We start from the raw sequence: 15,342 nt of genomic DNA on the forward strand, positions 1-15,342 counted from the left end.
AACCAGGTTGTGAATCTCCCTCCCACAAGCCATATTTTGCACCTTCATTTTTTAAAGAAGTTTTGCAGCTCAGTGCTTTGGGGGCATTGCTTATCCCCCCTCCCTGCTGGTCAGTCAGCACTGCTGTGCCAGAGGCCAGCACCACCAGCAGGGCTTGAAATGAGATCGAGGTGGGGTTGTTGTCTTAAAGGAACTGAAAGCACAAACTGGCTTAGATTAAGTGCCTAGACTGACCTCCAGTGTGTGACAGGCTGTCTCCCTGTCTCCTGCTCCAGCCCATCCTATGGCAGAGGCAGGGCAGAACCGTCCCAGCATTAATCACCAGAGTGGGAGGGTGAGAAGACTGATCTTAAACCCTCATCAGACACAGCAAGGGAAAGAGACAAGTACTTATTTTTACCAAAGCCACTCTAGTGTTCCATGCTTTTTTGTTTTTTTCACTTCAAAGGGAAAATAAATCCAACAGGAGACAAATGGATTTAATAATTTTTAATAATTTTGTGCCATGGTTTAACCACAGCATATTAAGAACAAGCATAAAATCTGTATTTAAAACTAACAACAGCACTTAGAGCAACATCTTCCTTTAAAAGTATTGCAATAAACAGACCTTAGGTCTAAAAACTAGGACATCACCATTTGCTCAATTAAAAGAGTCAGATACACAACAGTTGAAATCTTTTTTCTGTATATAACTGGGAGTTACGGTGGAAAATAAGCAACAAATTAATTGTGTTAAATACAAAATAAAATTTAAAAAAATAAAAAGTAAAGCAAGCCAGGTTTGTCATAGCATCACATGAACAGCTATTGAGAAATTCCAATACAGTTGTAAAAAGACTTACTGTTCTTAATAGCTTTGTTTTACAACAATAAATTTTAAAAGAAAGATTAAATATTGTTGATAGTGCTGTACATATTTCAGAATAGCCTGAAAGAAAATGGACAAAAATAATAGATGTGCTGAAAATGTGATCTTGAAAGCCACAATGTTGGAGATACAAAAAAAAAAATTAAAATCCATACAGCAATAAAGCATTTCACACGGTAAATTAACTAGCAAGAAACAACAAATAAAGGGTAACATTCTAAAAACAGGCATTTGATGGTTAATTTTGAGTGTAACAGCCTGACTGATGTACATACCATCATGAAATGCTCTGAGCACAGCAGCATTGGGCAGTTGAGAGTTATACAAAGATAAAACCCCTATCAATGCTTGTGTAGTCTTTACATTATGAGTAGAAAAGCCTTGTTAAGGAATACTAAAGTGATTCTTTAAAAATTATTATTATTATTGTTTTTGCTGTCCAGGTCTATGATGCCTGAGGCTCTCGTAACTTCTGCTCACAGTCCTTTTGAAATCTTGGCTGCCTGCTGTGCTTTGTGGTAAATGGAAAAGCGTGAACACAGCTGTGAATACACTTAATAGACAGACAGTCTGCTCTTTCCACTGCAGCTTCAAAGCAAATTAGTGCCTCTAAAAGAAGACATGCTCGTGTTTGGTCCACTCAATATGCATGTTTTTTTATGATAAATCCTACTCTAGACTCCTCCAGCAGGAGGTTTACTCTGTACAGTCTTCCTAGTGAAGGCCCGGGGTTTTTTGTTTGCTTCTCTTCCTTCATGCACAGAAGTGGTTCTGCAGTGCAAACAGAAACGTGAGGATGGCCAGGCAAGGCACACTTCCAAAACAATTACTCCACGCCCTGACAAACAATAAATGAATTAACAAGTGACAATCAGAAAATATGTGTATTTACCTATGGTATATGCCCACTGACAGAACATCTCAACAAAGAGAAGGATGTGATGATACAAGCTACCTATGAGGGCATGATGATGCAGAACTGGCCATAAGAAACTTAACACACTTCTTTAAAACCAAAAAAAAGCCAAAACAACCATGGTCAACATTCAGATACAGGACTCCTGTGAGGGCTTTTCAAGAGATATTTACAGACAAAGGTGTAGATGCTTCAGGTGGACAGAGAAGCAGTGAAGGAGTGTGCCCAAGGCACCATCCTCCAGCACGACGGACGGGTTGAAAGCCCACTCAAACCAGAGGAAGCCCCACCACTGACTTCACTGGCCCCGGGTAAGGCCCCCTGAGTTTCAGCACAGCACTCTGCTAATCGTCTGAAAAACCAAACCAAAAGGCCATCTCACACATCACCCAACACCTTGCTACCTTACATCTGTGGTTAAAGCCTGGCAAGTATAAAAAAGCTACATACAGACAGGAGTGTCTATGAAAGAGTAGTTGGCATCCATCTGTGAGAGGACAAGTCTGTCTCGGACCAATAAACTTTTATATCACCTACTGTCCTGGGATAGTCAGAACTAACAGGTTAGAAAAGTAAGTACAGCATCTGCAAGTCCCTACACTAGAACTTCATGGTGAGTTTTCCTGAGGTATTTGCTTTACCGGAGAGCATGCGGGGCACAGGAATGGAGCGCCAAACACAGGGAGACGCCACGGGAGAACCAATTACCAAGGGAGCTCGGCAGGAAGCTGAAGTGTAACATTACTGCCCACACCCCTTCCCCCACTGGGTTTGAACAGGTCTAAGCATTTCTCTGTCACCTTAAATATGAACCTGGGTGAGCCATTGCTGTCAGAAGCCAACACAGCAGCAGAGCTGCCAACTCAAAGCTCCCACTCAAACCCTGCATTCACTACCTGCTGGGGCCACTCTTGTCCACCCTGCAAGAGCACAGGTCACCAGGGTGTCCCTCCACACCCCCAGCCCAAGGACAGTCTGTAGTGGCAGCATGGTGCACCAGCAGTGGGCACAGAGAGTTGGCTGCTGTCACAGAACTCTCATTGGCCTGGTTTTGATTTTGCAGGGATGCTTTGTGTCAGTTCCCACTTGTCTGAGCTTCATGTCAAATCTAGGATGTGATTAAAAAGGTTTGAAAAGTTTTAGCCCATTTCTAAGTTAAAAAAAAAAAAGGTAATCAAGGATAGTAATAAATAATGTATCTGCTGGAGAAGTAGTAACTAATACTGGTCCAACTCAGCAATAGCAAGCAACAACCAATACGAGAAGCATTTAGTTGCAAGGTTAAAGCTGTGGAGGTTCTGTTTGTTTTGTGGTTTTTTCCTTTTTTTTTAAAGTGACACATTAAGAAAAAAGAAGAAATCTTCACAGCAAAGATGCATCAAATGACTAATTGCTATACACAGGCTTGTCAAAAAGGATTTGTTTAACCTTTTTCCCTTATGATATTATATTGATATTTAATAGGAAAATAAAATACATAGACTTTTTGTCATTTGTATGCATTCATTTGCAAACTTTCTTACAAAAAAAGGACCAAGCACAGATTGGCATTCACAAAGTCTATGCCATTTTTTTTGTGTTAAAATTGGTATCATCTGTACACTATCTTACAGTATTAACAACATCTATTTGTTTTCATATGTTTGTTTGCTTGTTCTACCCATTGGGTAGGATATGTGCATAATATAGTCAAGTTATACACAGCACCATACAAAGAAAAAAAAACAAACTAGATAAAAAGACAGACAACTGAAAAAGCACCATTTCAAGTGAGGCACAACAAAGGTGGGAGTGTAAGGCCAGATGCAAAGCCCCCTGAAGTTGGCAAGAGTCTTCCTACCAACTTTAGCAGGCTTTGGATCAGGCCCTCTTGAGTGCAAGGGGATTCCTATCTGCTCAGACCTGAACATGAGGCACCTTAGTTGCTTACAAACTACTGACATGCAAACCTCCTCAAAATTATACCTAATAAGGATGTCTTTAATTGATTAGTAAACCTACCACAGCAGACAGACAAGCACAAACCAAGGAGAGAAAGGAAGAAGAAAAGAGACAGCTTTGTCACCCACGAGATCCTACACACACCGTGTTGTTCCAGGAAGCTCACACACCAAACCACTTAAAACAGCAGCAGCAATATAGCAAAGAAAAAGCATCATCTCTGGCAGTAAATCACACTTCTGTCAGAGGGAAGGGGAAGTATATCTACGTTACAGTTTTGTTTTTCTATCATTAATCAACATAAAAAGGTAAGCTCCTTTATAGCAAGAAAGCAACACTAGCAATACCCAAGTTGCTTGTGTTCAGCCTAAAAACAGAAGAGACACCAGCAAGGCAGAAGTAGCCAGGAGAGTCTGTGACACAAAATGGTCCTTGATCTTCCCTTTCAAAAGCAGAATTGTACTGGGTGGTTACCAAAACAGCATTAGCATCCCTGAAATACATTTAATGCCAATGACAATTTCAAGAAAACATCAGTAGGCCCCTCCACTTGTGTCTGTGGTACTAAAGAGTGCAGCAAAGCACTTCATCCAAACACCTACACTTCAGTTTGCTGGGAAGAGGCAATGCAGGTCTCAGGCTGGTTTTGGAGGATGGACTTAGTGGCACAGCTTCTGTTTATTCCCCAGAGCTGTACCAAGAAAACTACTCTTTTTTTTTTTGCTGGTGCAAGTGTGCCCAACGGGGCTTTTGCCAGCCCAAAAATGCAATCAGAGGTGGCTCAAAAGGTAATTTACATCTCTGGATAGGCTGGCAAACAATATATTAACTAAAAAAAAAAAATCCTGCCAACCTTTTCAGTCAGCATACTCTCAAAACCTAAAGCTGAATTTCCTAACGAAACATACAGACCAGTTTTTAGATGGGAAACCTCTCTTTAGTTCAACACATCCTCACAAGGGACTATTCCATGTTTTAAAACGCCTCAGACAACTCAATAAAGCTGCCTCTTTCCAGGGACTGAAATGATTGACACATTTGGGGCTAGTGTAGGAGAAAAGCTGTAATTGTACTGGTGGGCAAGCAGGCAACACAGTGCAGAGAAAGACCAGATATGTGTCATTAAATTATGTGCAACAGCCTTTATCTAAAAATCAAGGATGCAATCAAAAGCCAGACTTCATCTGAATCCACTGCACAGAAGGATCACTTGGTTCTCACCATCAGCTAGGTCTGAAAAACATGCTTATGAGATTTAGGCTACAGGAAGTGTTACTTTCTTCCTGTACATCAATACACGAGATCTGCATCGGGGTTATCCCAAAGCACAAAGATTTTTCAAAGCTCACCCAAAAGGAGAGAGAGCTGTTGGATGGAAGATGCACAAGCACACCAGGTGACAGGCAAGAACTGGTGCAGCAAGAAAGCCCCCTACTGATAAAAACATAGGTCATGACATTTACAGGACTGAAAAGCAAATACTCCTCAGGCTTCCTGCTGTTTGACAAATGACCTGCCATTGTCACTGAGAGCTCAACACCGAGCCATGCAGCACTTCTGGAAGGTGATCATGGAATAGAAACTAGCACAGACAGAATCAAGGGGACAAGTCTGCAAGCAGGTCTGTATGTGCATGGACATGACTTAACTGTAATGACCAGAGAGAACCTGTGAATAACCCTGAATACTTTCAAATGTGCCAGCAAGCCTATTGTTTATCCTGGGGGGGGGCGCAAAAAAACATCGATGTATATCTATTTTTTACCAACTTGCTATTTTGTTTTTCTTCGCTTACAAAATCAGGTTACCTTAGCTACCTTGAGCACTCAGGGATAGAGTCAGAGAAAGGTCAGCAATCAATCCTCTCCAAAGCATTCAAACACTCCTTACAGATTAGAGTGTCAGTTGTAAGGCCCAGCATCTCACTACCTGGCAGGGTTAGAAATGACCACCTCAGACAGCACTGTTCCAGACAGCCTCCACTCAGGGCTCTTCAGCAGGACAAGGATTTCTTCTCTATTGCAAAGAAGTGCGCTCCTTAATAAACAATGCAATTCTGCTCCTTACCCTTCCCTGCACCTCATTCACAGAAAAAAATCAAGAACTTTCAATGACACTTAAAAAAAAAAAAAATATCTGCACCAAGAACATTCTGGGATTTGCATAACAAGCACCTTCCAGCTGGGACAAACTGGTATAAGCAGTGGGCAAGCAGTAATAAAAGGCCAAATGAAGCACAGCAGATTCCATGAGTGCAGGAACACAATCATCTTCCTCACTGACCATCAGGAACTTGTACATGGGGCATATGCTGGAGTTATCATACTCCAAAGGGAAATTCATGCTGTAATAAAGTCCCATCAGCCCAAGACTGGCCTACATGCAGAGTCCATCAGTGACAAGTCCAGGAGTAGCATAATTAGATCCTCCCTGATGAAAAAATCCTATTATACAAATTCCTGTGAATTCTGGATGTGCTCCACATGCCAGGAAAGGGATCTGAACACTGCGCTGTTGGCTGGGTACCCCTCTTCCTGTCCCTCACTCACACCTTTTAAGCAGCATCCCACTCAGTCTGCTTGTCCAGCACTGAGGCAAGCCCAAACACAATTGTTCTAAACATAGGTACAGAATTAGAGCTAAGTGCCAAGTGCTGCATTGGTAAACTGGGACAGAAGCAGGTTTTTTCCTTTGCTAAATCCCCTGCCTTTTCTAGCCCTGAAAGATCATACAAAAACACCAAAGATGGGGCATATTCAGCACCAAGAAGAGAGCCATGCCAACACATGTAAGGGAAAAATTAGTCTTTGCAGTAGGACAGAGTTCACAAAACTTTATTTCATAAAGGTGCATTTAAAAGAAAAAATCTTTTAACCTGAAAATTTCTAAAGTAAGAACATCGCTATTCTGAATTTTGGGAAAACGAGTTACTGGGCAAAGTCAGAAGATGCAACCAGAATTCAGGCAAATATGATCTATCACATAGAGAACACCACAGACATATTATGTAGGTTTTGTGGTATGAGACATATAAAATCTACACAATTAATGCTACAGTGTTTGCAGGACAGTTTCATTGAGTGGCCCTGGGATAGAGTCTATCAAATCTGGATATTTTCAAAGCTGGTCTTCCATAAATGCTTCATAGAATTACTTATTTTCAGAGCTCACCAATCTGTTCTGTTATCAAGAGCAGATTTTCTACCAAGTCAATGGAAGAAAAAATAGAAAAAGTGTTTCAATGTTACACTGTTGACTGCCTTTCCACTGGAGAGCACTAATATCCATCAGAAAACAGCCTATTTACTGCTAAGAGAGGCCCCAAAACAGAAGATTACAAGCTCACCTATAGCAAGTGAACTAATCACCACACTCCCAGAGCTGAGTCAGCACATCACATGTGGGAAAGCAGAGCAGACATTAAGCCAATAGAGTGTCCAAAGGAGGGCCATGAGGATGATGAAGGGTCCCAAGGGGAAGCCATGAGGAGTGGCTGAGGTTACTTTCTTTGTCCAGCCCAGAGGAGTCTGAGGGGAAACCTCAGTGCAGTTACAACTTCCTCATGGGGAAAAGAGGAGCAGGCACTGATCTCTTCACCCTGTTGACCGGTGACAGCATCCAAGGAAATGGCAGGAAGCTGTGCCAGGGGCAGTTTAGGTTGGGTATTAGGAAAAGATTCTTCCCCCAGAGGGTGGCTGGGCACTGGAACAGGCTCCCCCACAGCACCAGCCTGACAGAGTTCAATTTGGACAGTGCTCTCAGGCACATGGTGTGACTCCTGGGGATGGGGCTGTGCAGGGCCAGGAGCCAGATTCAATGATCCCGATGGGTCTCTTCCAGCTCAGCTTGTTCTATGATTCTAGGATGATTCGAGGATTCTGGGATGAGAAGACAAAGATGCAAGAGGAGATGCAACTATTAGGTGAGCAATTACCAAGTAATTTTTAAACAAATATTTTCTAAAGAACTGGAAAAGGCTGCATTTCCCAGGCAGAAAAATTTTTCATCCAAGAAAACTTAAGAGACAGCATAGTGGACAATGTTAATGGGAAGTGCATAAATCCACTGGCATGCAGAGAGGGTAAAAGATGGCAAAGGGCTGTTTTTAAAGAAAGAACATTCCCAAGAGGCAACTTTGAAGGCAACTTCAAGGCTGACTTTGCTGAGATCACACATGGGGAAAGTTGGTCTCCAACCAGCCCAAGCCCAGGGCCAGTCCAGGTGTGCTCTGCCCTGACAACTGAGTTCCAGCTGTTCTCACCTCAAAGCTTCTCTAAACAATCTTCACTTAGGCAACATCACAGTACCTGTGTAGGCACACATACTCACACATACTCTCTGGCTTAAAGGCTTGCTTCTCAAGCAACAAAAGTCACTGAAGACCCAAACCAACATTTGCTGGCTTTGTCCTCTGGTTGGGTTTTGTCTGTTTGTTGTTTTTAACTAAGAATTATGTTTGTATGTTCTTTGCAAAAATCTAATTTCACAGCTTTTATTCCCAGGAACCAGACAGTGATGAGAGCCCCAGCTGACTGAAAGCCACCTAGTCATCTTCTAAACACCTGTCCTGCGGGTCTGAGAGGAAAAAAAATAAGTGAACCCCACCATGCAATCTCTATCTCTCCCTTCAATTAATACATATGATACAAGGCAGCCTTACTCTGCATTACCAGCATGACTCAGACCAAAATAACAATTAGAGACAAATGGGGCTGTGTATTCAGACTAACAGTTATACAAATGTTTTCTAAACTAGAATAAAATCAAATTAACTTATGAAGAAAACAAATCTACACTGAGGCCCAAAAGACAACACGCACGCAGACACACACACACACAGTTTTGGCATTAAAACTCTGCATAGATCAAAGATGCACTTCAGTTATCAGAGCCCATGTACAGAAGTCCTGCAGAAATCCAGCTTCCAGCCATGGGACCAGGGCATTGGTGCCCTTGGGGTACTCAGCAGCTGCTGCCCACAACCAAGCACAAGGCTCAGGAAAACAGAAAAAAGTGAAAGACCTTAACGTGAAGAGGTCTATGACACACTCATACACCTATATATTAGAAACTATTCAAGCTAAGATTCTAAAGATTCTTACTTTTAAGTCCATTTCCAAAATGCATTTTAAGTGCAATTTGTGCTTTTTCATGTGCTTGTGATGCCACTATCACCTTCTGTCAACTGTGTTCCGGCACCGCGCGTGCTTCCACATGGGAACAGCCAGTGGAGAAACACCCCAGATGCCACGACACAGGCAGGGAACACTTCCCAACTACTCTCCAGGCCAGGTTAGCAAAAATCAGGGCTTACAGACACTTGGTGAACACATGAATCACCTTTAGCCATGAGCACAGTCCTGCTGTTGTCACGCAGACATCGTGCACCCAGAAGGGTTTCTGCAGCAGGGCCCAGAGCAAAATGGTTTGCAGGGAGAATTCCTGGTGCACCAACAACCCTGCCAGGAGCCAGCACCACTGCCACGAGTGCCCTTGGTACTGCTGCAAAAACACCACAGGGGGGGTTAGCCACAAGGGCTCCCTTCACTTCAACAGGATGGACCTCCAGGACTGAACTTCAGCATCTGAAAGGATGAAATGGAGAGTGAAAACCACGACAGCCTCACGTACTTGAACAGCAGAGCAGGGGAAAATAATCCCACCCTGCATTTTCAAACCATTTATTGCATAATGTCATGATATGCGACTAAATACATTTCAGGCTACAGTGAGGACAGAAATCTCTAGCACGGTAAGTACTGGTGATACTGCATTATGACAAGGAAAAGAATGGCAGCACTTAGAATCAATACAAATCAATGCATCTGGAAATTGTAGTTTTGCCATTTATGAAGAAATAGTCTACACTGCAAAATAGATAAACCTTAAGTGACGGAAAATGCTGGGATTTCATTTTTGCCTTCTTCCATCCAAAAGTCTCCAAGACACTTCACCGATACACTGTTATTTGAATGCAAATTATTGCAAAGACAAGTGTCCCTGTATTTTTTGAATTGTAAAAGTCAAGAGATGTTAGCCTAAGTCCTGTCCCCATCTTTTAGCAAACCCAGGGGGAGGGGGCAAACTCCTCCAGATTACTTCTAGGGCTCTATCATTATTCCACAGGTGAAACAACAACATATAGAAGAACTTCACATAAAACAGTTCCCTCATATATACTTTTTTTTAAAACAGTAAGATAGTGCAACTTTTTAAAACACATTTATCACAACACAAATTAATTCCTCGCATTCATCTAAGTTCTCAACTTTATACCTTGGCACACAGAACAGGAATTTTGTTTCATATTAAAAAAAAATTCACATCCTGGGAGAAAAAAAAAAGCAAACTGGCCAATTCTTCCCCCATTTATCTAGCAAAACCACCTTTTTCCTTCTGCCATTCAGTGAATATAAAACAGGCTGTACAAGCCTCATTTCTGTGCTAAGTTAACTTTTAGAATTAAATACTTGAAATAGTTTATTAAAAAAAAATAATATATTCCCCCCCCCTTTCCCCTGAAACACTGCTCATAGACAAACCGAATGGAAGTTTGTATTTCTTTCAATCTGCTTTGCATGCAATTCCCCCGAAAGGAATCAGAAACAGAGAACTGGTTTGCACGTTTGGTTTTACTCAGTTGTACCACGTAACAACACTGTGCACCGGAGCACGGGGCTCTTCCTCCGCTGGCCCGCTGGGCTCTCCCGTCTTCAGTCCAAACGCACCTGGGCAGGTGACCTAGACCAGGTTCCCTGGCTTCCGGTCCTGGCCTTTGCTGGGGACTATTGTGCTCTCTGAATTGTTTTGCTGAAACTGAAGTCTGCTCCCCCTCTGCGAGGAAGGAGGCATGTTGCTGTGCTGGTGATGGAAAAAAGAGGAGCCGGGGTAATGGCCCATGACCTCGCTGTACGTCGGGGGCGGTCCTTCCATCCTTCCATTACTGCTATAGTTGGTTGCACTTATGCCCGAGTTGCTGCTGGGTGGGCAGGGACCCCCATTGTACATGGAGATGTCTATCAAGTCGCTATCAAAAATGGTTCGGTTGGGCGGCGCCCTGACGGATTCCCGGTTGAGCTCCATCTGCTGCTCGGGGTCCCGGAGCTGCAGCGTGCACGGGCCCTGGTACGGCGGCGGCTCTTCGCCGTCCGAGAGGGAGATGGTGGGAGGAAGGTCAATCTCATGCTGCATGTAAGGGTAGGTGGGCTGGAAGCGACTGAAACGGTCCCGCTGCATAAAGGATGGGGTGGTGAACCTGTCCCTGGACCTCGGGGCGTACATGATCTGAAACGGGAAGAGAGACACGCGTGACTCCACCTCTGCGCCAAGCGCCGCGGCTGCTCCAGTGCTCACCCCAAACTGATAAACACAGAATGCTTCTTCCTGCCACCTGTCTTAGAGGTTAAACCCAGCAGATACCATGCACACATGCCTGCAGGTGAAGAGGCAGGAGGTGCAGGAAGGATCCAGCACACTCAAGAACAGCTGCACAAAGGAAGCACAAGACCCCACACAGCTCCTTCTGAAACTAAAACATTCCAAGCAAAAATAAAATTATTCTGTTTCTGAAACCAGGAAATTAATTCTCTCTAGTCTGAGTAATTGAGTAGCTCTACAACAATGTCCCAGTACTGAATTTCAGCTGCAGTCTGAGCTTCCCCCTCCTACTCCGAGTTAATGCATCCCCAAAGAATTCAGATGGTCATTTCAGTACCATTTGCAAAGGCTCAGTGTATCTCACGCCTTCACCATCAGAGTGTATCAGGTGTCCTCCTCCTCCTCAGTTCTCAGCCAGAACTCAGCCTCTGGGGAGAACCTACAAAGCTTCTGCATTGTGATGGAAACTATGTCCTTGGTATATTAAAATCCAATTAAAATTAAAATTGGTATATTAAAAAAGGATAGGCTTTATAAAAGGAAGCATTCAAGATAATCTGTGAGTGCTGTTGCTCCTCATTTGGTCTATCCCAGACCTGGACAGACATAGCAGCTTCTCAGATCTAGAGCTATCAAACTGCTCTTCTCTTTTTTGGATCCCTGCAGGGTCTTCAACCCCTGACCTTCACAGATGCAGGGCCAACCACCAGGAAGTTCTGCTGCTTGTCACAGGACAGCTGGACCACTCAGAGCAATACACCCACAAATTATTACATAGACAAGGAATCTGTGCTAGCTGGAAGAAGGGAGACCCTGGTGATAGGATATGTGCTGTAAATCCAAGGAAAGTTCAGAGACAAGAGGAACTGGTCTCCCAGCTTCCAATGAATACTCAAATTACTGAGCCACTGTGGGAAACAGACACACCTCCATCACTTATTTGTGGATGCCTACTATGACACAGGGAGTTGCTGATGGAGATGAGGTGTCAGGTAGGCAGAATTTCATTCTTTTCTGAAAAGGTCTCAGGAATTTATGAAATGCATGTCAAGGCGGGCTTAGATGACAGTGTGAACTACACTGAAAAAGCTTCCTTTATAAAAAAATAGATGTATGTTTTTGAAAGGAACCAAATACACATTACAGGAAAAAAAAGAAAGCACTCGGTGAAGATAGCAGAAATCTGTCAGTACCTCTGAAGCACCCTGGCGTGAAACCGAGCTTTCTGAAGGCCACAAGCACCCCTCCTGAAACGTGGAAGAAAACAACAAAAAAGAAAAATTAATAGATCACATCACCATTCTGCCTCATTATCACAGCTCTTACCAGCAGTCATCTTCTAAGGACTGGCTGTCTCCAGGAGCTAAACAAGCAACATCCCACCCCTTTCTTTCCAAATCATGAGCAAAGAGCAGCTCTGCTCCCAGGCAAATCAAGCTTGGTCCATTTTGCAAGTGCCAAGATGTCATCCACTGCACCCAGCCCCAGAGGCCATAAGGATGCAGCAAGCTGGTGGTGTCTGAGAGAGTGTGGCAATGCATGGAGATGACAGGAGACACCTCAGCACCTGTGTGCTGAGCAGGTACCTGTCACCTCCCAAACCAGCAAGGGTGGCAGGTCTGACAAAGGTCTGCCAGCCAGGATCCCGATTACACAGCACAGGCACAACAGTTCACAGCAAAACCTGGCGTCTGTAATCTCAGGGAAGTGACAGACACACTAAACCCAGGGATAATCTGGTCAGAACTGCCAGTTGCCCAATCACCACCACAAACAGTAGTTAAAGCAGCTGAGGTTTCAGCCACTTTTTCAACCACTTCTCCAACCATCTTCTCAGGTCAAAATATTTTCTCTCTCATGCCTTGAAATGCTGTTCTGACACCATACCAGCACTCAGGGCAGAATAAAGGGGTGACGAACAGTACATGAATAAGGGAAAATAGCTTAAGGTGTATAATTATTTTTCTTCTCAATTAATTGTTTGGAGTAGCAGTAACTCCCAGAGTGAATTTATTTTATTGAAAAATTTTGAAGCTGAAAAGGACATATCAGAGCAGCTATAAAGCTCAGAACTTCAATTCTGGTGCACAAAGAGAAAACAAAAATATTGACAGTCGTGACTATTTTCTTGATGTTAATTCAAGTTTTACATACATAAGAAATTTCAGGAACTGGAAAGAAAACGCATACTGTCCCCAAAAGCATTACCATGTATAGACTGCTTCCAAATCTTACTGTACTGCTTCTTCTCACCATAGCATCTTTCAACATATTTCAGAAGTAAAAATAGACCCAACTAGATGTTCATCATGACACTCAGAGACCAAATGCCGTCTGTGATCTTGTCAGGAGAGTCCACTGCAGAGAAAAGCTGCTCTGAGAGGACTCTCCCACAGGATTCAGCTGCTAAGGGAAATGCTCTGAATAGCAAAGCTGGTACACTTCTCTTCTAGCTTTACAGAGCTAAGATAGAGAGAGGCTGACAATTGCAATTATTTACAACTTCCCCAAGTATTCCCCTTTGCAAAGCCATGAAAGGTAAATCTTATGCAGAGTCACTTATTTCAGTGCCTAGATGTGGTTCTATCAGTTAAGGAATTGTAACTGTGGAACTAGACACATACATGTATACACACACTTGTGCACACATTCCTTTCCATTCCTTCATTTTGAAATATCTGAGGGTATGTTTGCACAATTAAAGGCAATCAGGTTATCAGCAGTTGACCCAACGGGCTCCAAACCCATTGGAACTGTTTGTAAAACACATTAGTCAAAGCTAAAGTTCTCAATTAACTGCTCCTGAGTTACAGGCTCAGAAGAGAAGAAAAAAGGCAAAACCAACAAGCCACTCAGAAAGAAATAAAATCTACCTACACCACTCATATTACTTAAACTCCCCTATGAAAAGGAGCTGCTGATGAGGATGTGGAAACAACTTCCATTCTAGGGCCCATCTCCCCACAGGCAAGAGGGTAAGATGAGCTGAGAGAGATGGTGCAGCATATGGGGAAAAACTCCTTGCATGGAGATGGAACAGGACGTGCTCACTGAGCCAAGTCTCCCAGATCTGCTACCAGCCATGCCTAACAGAAATAACTTTTTAGAAGAGAGGAGTTGCCTGTTACTTCTACCACTGATGCCTGAATCCCAGAACAGCCAAAGGCCCTGCCTGGAGCACTGCAGCTGCTGCAGGGATCCTGGTGAGTAACCAGGGCACTGGGATAGTCACACCAAGATGAGACCAAAGGAGCCCAAAGCTCTCCCCACCCTAGGATAACTACTTGAGAAGGTAAACAGCCTGGGATGCAGCTGAACTCTGAGGCTGTGAGATCCTTAGGATGCAAGGACATGCAACAATGTTATTCCTGTGACAGTAGGTCCTACCCTTCACCTGCAGCTCCTCCCTTCCCTAAGGTTTCCCCTGGAGAGAGCAGCAGACAGAATAAATGATTTGGCAGCAGCCAACCCCCAGCAAGATCTCTATCCCAGGAGCCAGAAGAACTCCCCAAGCAGATGGCTGGGTAACACGTGCTCAGCATGCCCACACTTGGAAAATACCAGGCTCAAACACGTGCAGACCAACCATGGTTGGTCCAATGACACAGCACAGAACCCTCTCCTCACCAAGCCCACACTAACTGACCCAATACAGAATTTCTGCCCTCCTGAAATCACTGCATCTACCACAGGAGACATACTACCTACCTTTCTGAGTCTTTATTTAAGGAAAACTCCCCTTTCCCTGCACTGGGTAGACACCACCTAACCCTAGGCTTGGTGCCCATCAGCTCCACTGATCTTGGGGTGATGGGAAGAGGTGGAGATGAGAACAAAGTGCTGCAGAAGAAAAATATCCCCATGACTACACTCCTCCACCCTGAGACACAGATTTAGGAAATAATGTGCTAGGATCACCCTGACCAATCTGGGGTGACTTATACTGAGGGAAAGTGTGAGTTCTTGCTTCCTACTTGTCCCTGTGCTTACAGACCTTCCTTTGAAAGCTAAAATGCTTCTTCCCCTGTGCTCACATCAGTGAAAATCAGATGAGAACTGACAGCATTTGTATTTATATTAGGGATTTGTACAAGTAGTTATCAGGTATGTGCAAACAAGGCTAAACCTGAGCAAATGCAATCTACCCATATTTTGATGAGGGCAGTACCTCATTTACCTGATTCTTACAGACTGTCAATAGCTAGGCCAGCTCAACGTGCTCCTTGTTCAAGAGACT

The 15,342-nt window shown here is 43.6% G+C and overlaps 1 protein-coding gene across 6 annotated transcripts in view; it reads right to left on the reverse strand.

Annotated features, from left to right (window-relative positions):
• Positions 1 to 474: 474 nt before the first annotated feature.
• LDLRAD4 (low density lipoprotein receptor class A domain containing 4) overlaps positions 475 to 15,342 on the reverse strand; it is a 295,191-nt gene continuing 280,323 nt past the window's right edge. For 4 of the 6 annotated variants that reach the window (XM_059490079.1, XM_059490105.1, XM_059490086.1 and 1 more), the window contains 2 exons: positions 12,299 to 12,352; positions 9,357 to 11,012 (listed from right to left, as the gene is read on the reverse strand). In XM_059490079.1, the coding sequence (XP_059346062.1) occupies positions 10,470 to 11,012; positions 12,299 to 12,352 (597 nt within the window). In that variant the 3' untranslated portion in view covers positions 9,357 to 10,469. Of the gene's footprint in view, positions 7,607 to 9,356; positions 11,013 to 12,298; positions 12,353 to 15,342 lie in introns of those variants that run through there. The other 2 variants (XM_059490082.1, XM_059490096.1) reach the window with 2 other exon arrangements.

This window comes from Ammospiza nelsoni, chromosome 1 (assembly GCF_027579445.1).
Source record: "Ammospiza nelsoni isolate bAmmNel1 chromosome 1, bAmmNel1.pri, whole genome shotgun sequence".
Taxonomy (NCBI): Eukaryota; Metazoa; Chordata; class Aves; order Passeriformes; family Passerellidae; genus Ammospiza; species Ammospiza nelsoni.